Source organism: Phaseolus vulgaris, chromosome 1 (assembly GCF_000499845.2).
Source record: "Phaseolus vulgaris cultivar G19833 chromosome 1, P. vulgaris v2.0, whole genome shotgun sequence".
Classification (NCBI taxonomy): Eukaryota; Viridiplantae; Streptophyta; class Magnoliopsida; order Fabales; family Fabaceae; genus Phaseolus; species Phaseolus vulgaris.
Window position 1 is genome coordinate 8,432,735 of NC_023759.2, and position 12,346 is coordinate 8,445,080.

At 33.4% G+C, this 12,346-nt stretch overlaps 1 protein-coding gene across 1 annotated transcript; it reads right to left on the reverse strand.

Annotated features, from left to right (window-relative positions):
- Positions 1-3,036: 3,036 nt before the first annotated feature.
- LOC137813474 (probable methyltransferase PMT10) lies at positions 3,037-9,028 on the reverse strand. The gene is given in 10 exon segments (XM_068615754.1): positions 3,037-3,818; positions 3,894-3,971; positions 4,258-4,380; positions 4,522-4,779; positions 5,063-5,222; positions 5,432-5,542; positions 6,517-6,787; positions 6,862-7,011; positions 8,254-8,696; positions 8,699-9,028. Coding segments are annotated over 10 exon segments (1,989 nt in total). The 5' UTR covers positions 8,889-9,028; the 3' UTR covers positions 3,037-3,613.
- Between the last annotated feature and the right edge of the window lie 3,318 nt (positions 9,029-12,346).

The window sequence follows — 12,346 nt, forward strand, 5'->3', positions numbered from 1 at the left end:
TCACTAGAAAGTACTTCTAAGCATTTGACCTAAATGATGATGCTTAACTTAGTTGAATACAATGTTGATTGCTTTATAACATATTTTGAGTTTTTATAAATATGTGAGGAATCGATATGAATGATTTTTATATGTTTATCAATATCAATCAAGATGGAATGTTATATGTTTTAAACTACAGATGAGTGAAAAGTATTAACCTCATTTTCAATTAATTGAATTATTTTACTCATTTATTTTGTTTTTATTTAATTTTCACACAAACTATTGTCAGTATCAAATCAAATCAAATTATTTTACATGTTCTTATACTTAATGAATGCTACTATTAGGATTTTAAATAATTGTTCGTGGGTTTGATATCCGTTCTTAGGGACAAATTATTACTTCTGACTTGATACACTTGCCATAAAAAAGGGGTCATCACCTTCGATGTGGAGGAAAAACACAACAATACAAAAAAGAAAATAAGACTAGGTTTAAAGTGTGTTGTGTGGCTATGAGATGCGATCCAAATGCTCCTTTCTTTCTTTAAAGTCTTTTTATAATCTTTGCACAAAGTCAGATTCAAAATCTACCTCATGATATTGTTTTACAATTATCAAATTTTCCTTTTCCTATTTCAAATTATTAAACAAATATCTTCATTCTCTATCAGTCTCAAATTTATTCTTGCTTCTCTTCTACATATATTGTTTCCAATTTTTTCTTCAGATTTGGGCATTGATTGTAATTGATTCCAACACTATTGTAATAGATATTGCAGAAGATTTTCTTGAATAATATCTTCAAAGTATATTTGCTCTATTTTTGAAGGGTTTTGTAAAGGAGCTTTAATTGCAGGATTTTGAGAGAAAATTCCTGCAAAAGAATAGTTTTCAATTCTTATTTTTGAGATAATTACATATTTAATTATCTATCTTTTTTTATCTCAAATCTTGTTTCTTGTTTTGATTCAAAATAAGCAACTTGGATTACAAACACTGAATTAACATAAATAAAAATTAAGGCTCAAATAAACCCAATTAGAACAATATTAATTAAAACATTCACATAATATATAATTAAATCTATTAACTATGAATATAATCATGCTCATCAACCTCACTTACAAAAAGAAGATTCAAATTTTGTGAAAAATACAATGTTTACAAAAGTCCAAATCTAAAGTCTTACCTCATGATTTTGTACACTACCCTTCTTAACATTCCTTGTGAAGATATTTCAATGAATTTTGTGAAGATATTTCAATTATCATATCAAACTCTTTTGTTAATCAATTTAATAATATTAACAAAAACGACTATATTAACTTCTTTTAAACAAATATAAGATCAAATTGAGATCTTATTATAGAAGGACATTTATCATGACTTAAAAAAAAGCCTAAAACACGACTAAACAAAAACAACATCTAACTTAAATTGTTTCACCAATTATATGATTTCATGTCCCGTGTTAAATTTTACATATTTTAAAACAAGCTCCTCTATCTAACTATTGATCCATTCTTGTTAAGATGTATTATTCAAGCTTATAATAATAATTTTTATATAATAATCAAAATATTAAGATTAAAAGATTTTTTTTATTTATAGCCCAATCTATTTTACGTACCTAATACTTATTTTCTGTTGTTAATATCAAATTAAAAAAAAAAACAAGTCAAATTTGCCTAACTCAACGACCTACAGGTTATATTAAATTATTGACGATCAACATAATTTGTTATATTTAAAAAAAAAACAGTTACAATAGTTTTTTTACAATATTTATTGTTTCAAATTAAAAAAGCAAATGAACTATTTACCTTGAAGTAAAAATAAACAAAAATAAGTAATAAACTTTTTTAAATAGTATCTGAAACCCAATGCAAGTTGCTCTGAAGAATGTTTAAATTATTACCTAATGTCATTGCGTAGGACCACTAAAAGTAAAAACCTTCAAGTGAGTTTTGATGTGACAAAATGGTTTGACATAGTAGAACAACCTGAAAAATTCCTTAAACAAGTCAAAACAAGAAAAAAAAATGGTTTTATTGGACCATTCTTCAACTTGTTTAGTTTACCATCCAAATAAGTTTTAACTAGATTTATTGCTCAACCTATTTTTAAAATAATAAATGAAATATACTAAAATATTATTATTTTATTAAAACTATGTTCGTTTGTTTATCAAATCAATTTTGACATTGAGTCACATCATTTTTCCCTTTTGGATGTTTATTCGTGCACCTCCATTAATTCTTCCCACACTCCATTAATTCTTAAAAAACTGTTTTACCATTTTTTAAAATAACTTCTGAATTCTTATTATGGAAATATTTCTGTAACATATTTTTCGAAATTCATGAAATATATTAATGAAAAATGTTTTCTAAAACATAATTTTCAGAATAACTTTCCAAATATAATGTGTTTTTTAAATAAATTTTTTAAAGAATATGTGGAATGGTGACTAATTAGATAAAATATTTTAATCATTTTATCTAATTAATATATTGCAGAAAGAAGTTTGACGAGATGTATAAAGAAACACCCTTCACTTTTTCTACTTCAAGTGTAGGCGTTTGTTTTAACACTTTCATATATGTTCCTACATTCTGTCAAATTTTTTAGTGAGTAAAATCTAATAGGGTGTGATAAAACTTAGAAAAGTTAAGTATAATAAAGATATTTTATTTGTTAGTAAAATCAATAGAATTGAATAAGACAAAGCTACCATTTCCTTATTTAGAAATTTCATTGATTGAATGCTAGCTCACGAATAAGAGGGAAAGGAAATAATTAAAAATATGAAATTGAAATAGTGAAATATAATACTACAACATTTTGTTCTACCTTATTTGATCTTTTCCATTAGTCCAAAGACAAACATAAAACTGAAACATGGAGTCACAAAAAAACATCTTCATTTAGTCCAAAATAACAATAAGGTGTGCCAAAACACAGTAATGTTATTAGTATCTCTGCTTATGATTTCGAACATTCAGCCATTATAGGAAAACTGAGAAGATGGAACAACACATCATAGAGCTAAAAGAATAGTAGAAGAATACCAATAAAGTAACTCATTGTATATGGAATAAAGGAATAAGAGATACAATGATACTCTATAGAGATTGTTTCTAAGTAGCTAATTTCCCTTAACAAAACATCTTGTCACAACAACACTATCAAACCCTGGCTTGTGGGAGGGAGGGAGGGAACACAGCATATTACAGGTGAAGCTTTATTGTCACATAATAAACAACTTTCAAGCATTTGGTCTAGTATACACTATAACTTACATCACACGTGGATCAATTACACAAAATTATCACCTAAAAATATTAACCAATACTGTAGTGATTGATACAAGGAAAATATTCTTCTTCTTTGTGTGAGTGAAGTGTTTAAGAAGAAAACTCTTTAGTAGGGATTCAACAGAGTATGAAGACTACCACTTTTGACAAATACATGATTTTCTTAAAAACTTGCATGGACAGGGTTAGTTTTGCCACATTTCTGGCACAGAATGAGATATCAAGTGGAGTACCATGTTCTGGTTGCAGGAGCCAATATATGGTTGTTACAAACATTTCTTCAAAATGTTGCTGACACAATTGGGCAATTCAGAATGGTTTCTCAGACCTTAATATCTTCCAACTTGAATAGGGACCCTCTCCTACATCATTTAGGGAACTTGACCATCCCAATGCAGTTGCAATTTCTTTAAGTTCACCAATAACAAATGTGGTGTCACGAATATATACACGCCCTCCTGGTCTTAGCATCCGATCCATCTCAAGCATAATGGTTGAGATGTTACACCTTTTCCTGAGAAACAATTAGTTTATCAAACACTAATAATCGTAGGTGTCTATAGAGAAAGAAGTATAGTGTGATACACACCTCTTTTTTTCAACAGAGAAAAGACCTGCGGAATGCAGCAGATCATATGTTCTAGGGTAGGTGTCAAATGGTTCACACCTGTCAAGGAAAGAAATCCCTACTCGGTAAAAATTAAGAAAATAAACAGACACATATGAAATTATTTGGCAACTGGTTTCAAAAGTAGAATAAATAGTTTAGATCTCATTCTGGAAGTATGTGATTAATTGCTTGTTATGCTCAAATGACTCCAAATTCTTAGTGTGCTCTCAAGTCACTTAGATAAGACATAAAAGCACATTCACATATCACCTTTCATAATATACACTTGCTAAAACGTAAATCAATCGTGAAGAAGCATAAACGCACAGACAAAATCACGTACCAATCATGCACAACTCCTATCAGCCCACGGTCATATATAACTGGCAAGGTATTGAATCCACTAACAGGGACAACATTCATAACCCAACAGTCAATATGGAGATCATGCAGTGCAGCAGCAACCCTGCAGTTACAGAGTGAAAGTAATGTCATAATATACACATACATAACAGCAAGATCAGACAATCATTCTATAGAAACCTAATAACTGGCAAATGTAGCAAAAAATCAGATAAGGAAAACAAGAAAAGTAACACTCCCATACCCTCCAAATCCTGCCCTCATGTCCATTACATTTCTCAGGTTATATTCCTGCCAACGGAAAGCCCGAACATAACTTTCTATTATTTCAAACCAATATTTTGTATCAGCCCGGAAAAGTTCATCTCTCGATACAATGGCATCCAATTGGATGCTTTGGAGCCTTTTTGGTGGTTCATGGAGACGCAAAGGCCACTCTGTAACATTTGCTCCAAATCCATTACTAGGTAATTGAGTGATGCAAGCCTTAAGATTGACATACCTGCAAATTGTTTTGTGGCTATCATAAGTACTGTTTTTTTGTGGTTGTAACGTAATGCATGCATAAAATTCTAATTGAAAAGTCAAACTATTACTGTATGAATGCATATAGAAGGTCAAAGATGAAACATTTTTTCCATTATAACTTCAAAGAAACTGTTTTGGGATGACAATCAATCTTTTAACATCTCTGACTCTTGTTTCTTACATTCCAGTTCACGTAATAATGAAGACCACAGATGAGAGATATATGGCTAAATTAAACAATATATACGGCGTCATACCAAACATTATCTGGATCATCATTGGACTCACATAATGGAGGATGCACAGCCATGTCTCGACTAAGGTAGCAGCTATTGTTCATAGGTTTCCGCCATATAGCAATATAACCCTCCTTTTGTACAAGTTCCCAACAAATGCTAGTTGTCAAGTTCTCCATTTCTGTTAAGTCCAAAGACCATGGGGTTTAAAACTAAATATCTCATGTCAATATACGAAGATCTAGGTCATTTATACCATATCATGTTGTAGTATGGATTACAGAAAGAATAGAGTGAGAAAATAGTTACCCTTAACATTTAAGTATATATCAACCCATTACCCATTGAAAATAGTACTGCTGTTAGGTAAACACAGAAATTATGGGCTACCTTTCCATTGCTCTTGAAGGGTCTCTTCATGTTTGTAAACAGGCTGTGCTGCCCAGACAAAGTAGCCACCTGCCCTCAGGAGCCTGTTGGCCTCAAGAAGCAAAATTCCATCTCCATTAAAGCCATATAAAAACAGAATATCAGAACAAAGAACTAAAGCCTTAAGCATAATTGTTATTCAACTTTTAGATATTTTTTCTCAAGTTCATTGAGTCACTATATTTAACCTTGGATACTTCTTATTCTGAGAACAATTCATTGCATAGGGTAGCTCAAATACTTGTGTAAATTGTTTTAGTCACATTGCTGGTCGAAAACAGCAAATGATAGTGGGCTGTCTCCTATACACATATACATGGCTCAAGGATATCATTTGACTACTACAATGAGCTGTCATGTATTATCTCTGCTAAGCATTTTATAAGTTTTCCTCTTTCTGTTTTCCTTAACCTACTGTGCACTTCGTACCAAATTAGTGTTTTCATTGCCCACCTCCATGCCTCCCAAACCCACCAAATACATGGATTGGTTGCAATCCTTAGGCCCCATGAAAGCTGATTTTTGCACTCCCATGCTTTCTTTCACCCATTACAACTCCCATATTACCCTTTTCGGATCTACCTCGAACTACCCCACAATAACATCTTTCCACCAAATCCCTCACTTATACACATAGACTCCATTGCATCTCTACACTTGCTCACTTATCATCACATTGACCATAAGTCCCCCTTCTCCACTACAAATCATGCCCTCATAACTCTCATCAATGAATTTCAATGTCTTTTCCACACCCGGTGGCCTACTCCCAAATCGTCCCCACAACCACTACATCCTCTATTACCTAATGCTGCCCCCTATTGATATTAAGCCCTATCACTACCCTTATGCACAAAAACAAACAATTGACATCCCTCATAGCCACCATCTTACAAGATGGCATTATACAACCAGCACAAGCCCCTATCTGCAAAGAATTGTTTCAGTGACCAGGTGCAACATGTTTTCATATAAACTTTAAAAAACCATAGAATAGTTAGGAGATGAACAATGAGAGATCAAAAGTTTAAATAGAGAGGAAGTACCATCACGAGTCCAATTAATTCTGCATCTTGAACAATGGATGAGATCAAATGCCTGGCTTGGGAATAACAAACGTTGTGTAGCAAATACAGCTGCCATTGCAGGCACACCTCGCTCAAGCGCAAATTGAATCTGATTTTCATGAACATCTTTTGGAGCTATTGAAAGAGTGGTCACATTACGTTGCATCAAAAAGGCACCAAAACTTGCCACTCCACAGCCAATATCTAATGCAACTCTGATATTGTTACCAAATGAAATGTCAGGAACCATCTGCACATTCAATTTCAAAATGCTCTCAATATGTCAGCAACAAATATTAGAACAAATTTAAATAAGAGACTAACCTCAGAAATCTGATCCAGGTATTTATCTGCACCATGTATAAATTGAGTTCCACCACCAGGAAAAACAAATTTATCATTCTTTATTGATATCCAATTTTGGCCACCTTTGTCCTCAACCAAACGTGTATGGGGTACATTACCGAACCAAACCTGTAATTAAACATAAGTTATCAAACCCTTTCTTCCCAATCCAAACCAATTGAAAAGTGTGAGATGATATAAAATTTAATGTTCATGGTTAAGAAAAAATTCAGCAAATTTGACCACAAAATCAGATTCAGCTCCCAGCATCTAATTAAGATATAAATCAAAACTGAACATGCCAAAGACTAACAAACTAAAGTCTTATCCTACTAGGTTAGACTGGCTACATGGATCACACAGTGCTATTGGATTCAGTTAAAAACCAAATTCTTAGGAATATTATTTACCGTAAGATTACTCATTACAATTTCTTCTAAAGTCCTTGGTCTCCCTCTCTCACTCTTCACATGACTAAAAATCATTTAATACATTCTTCTTATTGGTGCTTAAGACTCCAGATTAAAAATTTCCTTTTCTAGATTATCCTGATGATGTAGATTCCGATTAAAAGGAAAGCAAATTCCACGATCCCAATACTGTTCATCTCCTGCTCATTCATTTTAGCTTCTCGTTAAAACACCAATAAGTATCTCAACAAAAATTATGTATTTTTTCATTTCATAAAAGGCTTCCACTATCAAGTTCATTGGTTAAACAATTATTAAATACATTCTATTTTTTATATAGAAAATCACTTAGAGGGGTGCATTGGTATACTTTCCCACGAAAACCTTCCACCTTTATCCTTAACTCGTACCCTTATAGGTTAGCACTTCGCATTCTCCTTGAACAAAATACATATTATCGTAGAATGTGTTCACAAGCCTTCAATGGTCATCCATATCCAGCGTGCTAACTAATTAACTCTTTCGAAGCTCACCAAAGCAACAACCAAACACACCCCCTCAAATTCACCACCTAGAGAAGACAAAACAACCATTAACATGAAACAAAAACTAAACATGTTGGCGACCTGTACTTGGCCAAGGGCATCCATGCAATAAAATGTGTCAACTTATTAACCCTTTCAAAATCCCCACTCACCAAAACTACAACCAAACACCCCTCCTCAAATTCACCAGGGACGTTAGACAAAACAACCTTTGACATAAAACAAAAACTAAACATGTTCGCAAGCTGTCCCTGACCAATGACCATCCATGCAAAAAAACCGTGCTAACTAATCAGTCATTTCATCAAAAACACTACTCACCAAAACCCAAATGCATCTGACCAACCACTCAAAGAAAGAAGACAAAAAAAAAAACAACCTTTCACAAAGAAACAAAAAACTTACAGAGCATGTACCTCGTCTCTGCTTTTGGGCCAAACTACGGGCCTCCGGTAACCCTTGGGCGGCGGCACTAGACAGTTGAGGCCCATCCCTTCTTGAGGGCAATGCCGCTCGTACTTCTCCCCTCTCACGCTCCCTTCCAACTTCTTCATCGCTTTCTCGTTATCCAAACACGGCACATAATCCACCATTCTCACATCACACACCTTATACTTCTTCACTTTCTCCCTCACACCACCACTCTCCTTTACAAAAGCACTGCCGTTCCCCCATTCCTCCTCAAAACCCGGATCTAATTCCCCCACTTTGAAATCCTCCGTCATCACGCCGTTCCCGTCCAACACCCCCATCCGCTCCACCGGCGGTAACGGCGGCTCACTAAAAACTTTCGAACCCGGCAGATGCGACGCCATCACCGGCGAACTCGGAAGAGTAGGTGGAGGAGGAGGAGGAGGGGGGGAGAAGGTGGTGGCTGCTCCAGCTCGGGTGCATCAACGGCGGCAGAAGAGGAGAAGGCGAAGGAAGAAGAAGAGGTGGGGGACAAATGTGTGAAGAGGAAGAGAAAGAGGGTAAGAGAGAAGAGTGTGAGGGCGGTGATTCTAACAGATGAAGAGGTTTTGAGAAAATCCATGGAGCATAGGGACTTCATTTGGTTCGAGTGTGTGAAAGAGAAGAAGAGATGTAAGTGTGGATCTCAGTTCGGTGCTAAGACCAGAAATGAGAACATGTTTTATTCCAGGGATAACTTGTGTTGTGTAGTTATTGTGTCGTGTTGGGTGCAAGAAATGGTGACAAGTAGAATGAGTGAGTGGCTGAAAAGATACTCTCGTTCGGAATCTTAAACCGAGAAGAGAGAAAAAAAACAAAATAAAAGCAATTTAACATAAAAGTGAACTATACTGGTAATGGTAACTCAGAATAGCAAAACTCTTGTGTTCTGTTATCCTGTAGAATTTTAGTAGGTTCCGTCGTCGTTCATGTTATGCTGTTTGTTTGTGCTGTCCAGAAAATTTTCTACTGTTTTTAACTTTGTTTTAATAATCTACATGCCTCAATCTTGTTTAATGTCTCAAAAAATGGTTTAGTTGGTATCACTCACTTTTGATTTTGATAAGAAGATTATTTCTTTTAGTTGAAAAACACTACTGTCGTCTTTAATATTAGTTAACTGTTTATTCATCGAATGAAAAGATAAATACGGCATTTAACATCCTACATTTATAATTAAGTGTTTAAATCAATAAAGTATATAAAATGAAGTATATTGTTTTTCAGATAAAAGAAATTGTTGATCAATCACAATAGTTGTCATTTGAAGATTGAAGAGCACACAAAAGAACATTAAAGTGAGTTTTCACTTCATCTGATAAGCATAAGGAGTAACCCAGATTATTCAGAATATTCGCTGAAGAAGTGAAAGAGTATCAAATAATAAGATAAATGTAGATTCCAAGCTAACGCAAGATCAAAAAATATTCTTGAAACTTGATATTATTTCAAAGAAATTACCTCTTAGATCTATCCATAAGAAGACTCGTGTTAAACAACGTTCAAATATCTCTTGGGAATGAGCTAAAGCTACAAAGACCACTAACTCTTCTGACATAACTACTTTCAAATTTTTGCCCAGCTACTTGCCTTGTACGGTGTGCAAAGATGGTACAAAAGGTTATGCCATCGAGGAAAGTGTGTATTGTCAATCATTCAAGATATTGCATAAAGAAGAAAAACATAAGGTGCATTAAATGCAAATGTCAAATTAAAGTTCATCAGACTTAAGTAAGACATAAAAGAAGAACTAAACTTGTTCAACAACTATAAATGATCTCTTAATGGCTACCTTCTTCCAGCAACTATGTAAAGTCTATCATCAAGAAGAAGAAAAAAGAGAGCAGAGAATGTATTGTGCCAAAATGGTGTCAAGAAGATAAGTTATCCTCAAATCTTAAGAAAAGGATCTCAAACCCTAGAGTAGGAGTAGTGCAAAGAAATGTATGGATCCATGAAAGCTTAGAAGAGAACACAAGAAGTGTCTCTTTAGTCACCTAGGAGAGTAAACTTTCACCTTGCATTCATCGAAAGATGTAACATCTTCCTAGAGTGTGAAATAATCTAAACTAAGAGAAAAAACTCAACCTTGTATTCATCGAAAGACGAAAACACTATCCATTAGTTATACTCAATGATCAAATGATCATTCAAACTTCAACATTTTCTATGTTAGCCAGAAGTGGCTAAAGAGCAAATAATACTCAAGTTTAGTCAGAAGTGACTTGACTAAAGAATACTCCTTGATGGGGTTAGCCAAAAGTGACTATGATCCAAAAGAATACTCGGTTAGCCAGGAGTGGCTAGATGTAAAGAATACTCGTGGTTAGTTAGGAGTAGCTTGAGTAAAGAATAATGAGTGTCAACCAAGAGTGCCTTGAGGAAGAAATACTCAAGGGGTTAGTTAAGGGTGACTACGAGCCAAAAAAATACTCAATTAAGTCAAAAATGACTTGTGTCAAAAATACTTAAGCAGTTAGTCAATAATGGCTATGAACCCAAAATGTACTTCACAACATTAACCTACTCAGTTGAATTTGACTGATTGGTCAAGAACTGGATGTAATCTATTGCTACAGATGAACCAATATAAATTATTATGTTGTATATTGTCTCTCTTCCTTACCTCCTTTATATTGCATGTTTTCATGGTCTATACTAATTTAAGAAGGAAAGCTAATGTGTGAGTACTTACAAAAATGTTTTACTAAATGATATTAAATTAAGTATTTTATTTACATCTACATTGATTGGTCGGACAATAAAACTATGATTTAACCACTTGTTAAAGTAAAAATGAATACATGTTAGTCAAGTGATTTATTTGAATTGTAAATTTGCATCTCACATGATCCTTTGGACTAAAAGAGCTAAGGATAAAATAAATATTCAAACATGTTTATCGATCATATATGTTATTAGGTTTTCTTTAATAAAAACATTGAAAAAATGTTTGCAAAGATATATCTTCAAATCCCTCTTTCTTAATGAACCCTCTTAAAGATTAATATGCATCAATTCAGACAAAATAATCAATCTGATTTTTACTCAGATTAAATAAAAAAATATCTAGACAAATAATTTAAAGAAGTTGGTAAGATGCATCTATGTGGCCACACGGACAGCGTGATCCATCTTGGCGCGCTTTAAATTTGGAGTTGCGCTGTCTCGTGCCCCGATAAATAATTTTCAGGCACATAGTAATAAATTTATATTTTTATATTTTTATTTATTTATTAATTAAAAATATTATTATATTATTATAAAGAGGTATGAAGTATATGTTTTTTATTATTTATGGTGACAAGAAAAAGTTTTCCTAAAATAAAAAGAATGAAATTGAAACAAAAGTAAATTAATTTTTTCCTATGATTAACAATTAAAAATGTTACTATTATTTATTTATTTTTCTCGCATCTATTCTCACTTCTAATTTGATTCAGTTCCCTCCTTTAGTTCTCCTTTATTTTTTTTTTACAGTAAATGAAGATGATGAATATTCCTTGCCTGATATGATGCTTTAATGTAGTGTACGTAATTGTTCGTAATCGTAATGAAAAAAGGTTTTGATAGAGAAAACTAAATATAAAATAAACTTTTATTCACTTGTATATTAAAGAGTAAAATACATGGTGTATATATAAGAGAAAGATTAAGACCTAACTAAAATAGAAAAGGAAAGTTGGGCCAAAGAAACGAAGCCCAATAATTTACAATAGAAAATTAAATATTGTAACACTCCCTCAAGCTGGGGAGTAGATATTTGTCAGACCCAGCTTGGATTTGAGAGTAGAGAACTGTGCGGAAGCAAGGGGTTTGGTGAATATGTCAGCAACTTGCATTGCAGAGGTAATGGGCAGACCAGAGTTAAGTTTTTCACGTGGCAATCAATTTCGATGTCCTTGGTTCGTTCATGAAAAACTTGATGGGAAGCTATTTGAAGGGCAGATTTGTTGTCACAATACAGGGTTGCAGGCTGGGAGAGAGGAAGATGTAAATCCTGAAGGAGGTAAGACAACCATTGTAGCTCACATGTGGTGGTGACAAGTGCTTTATACT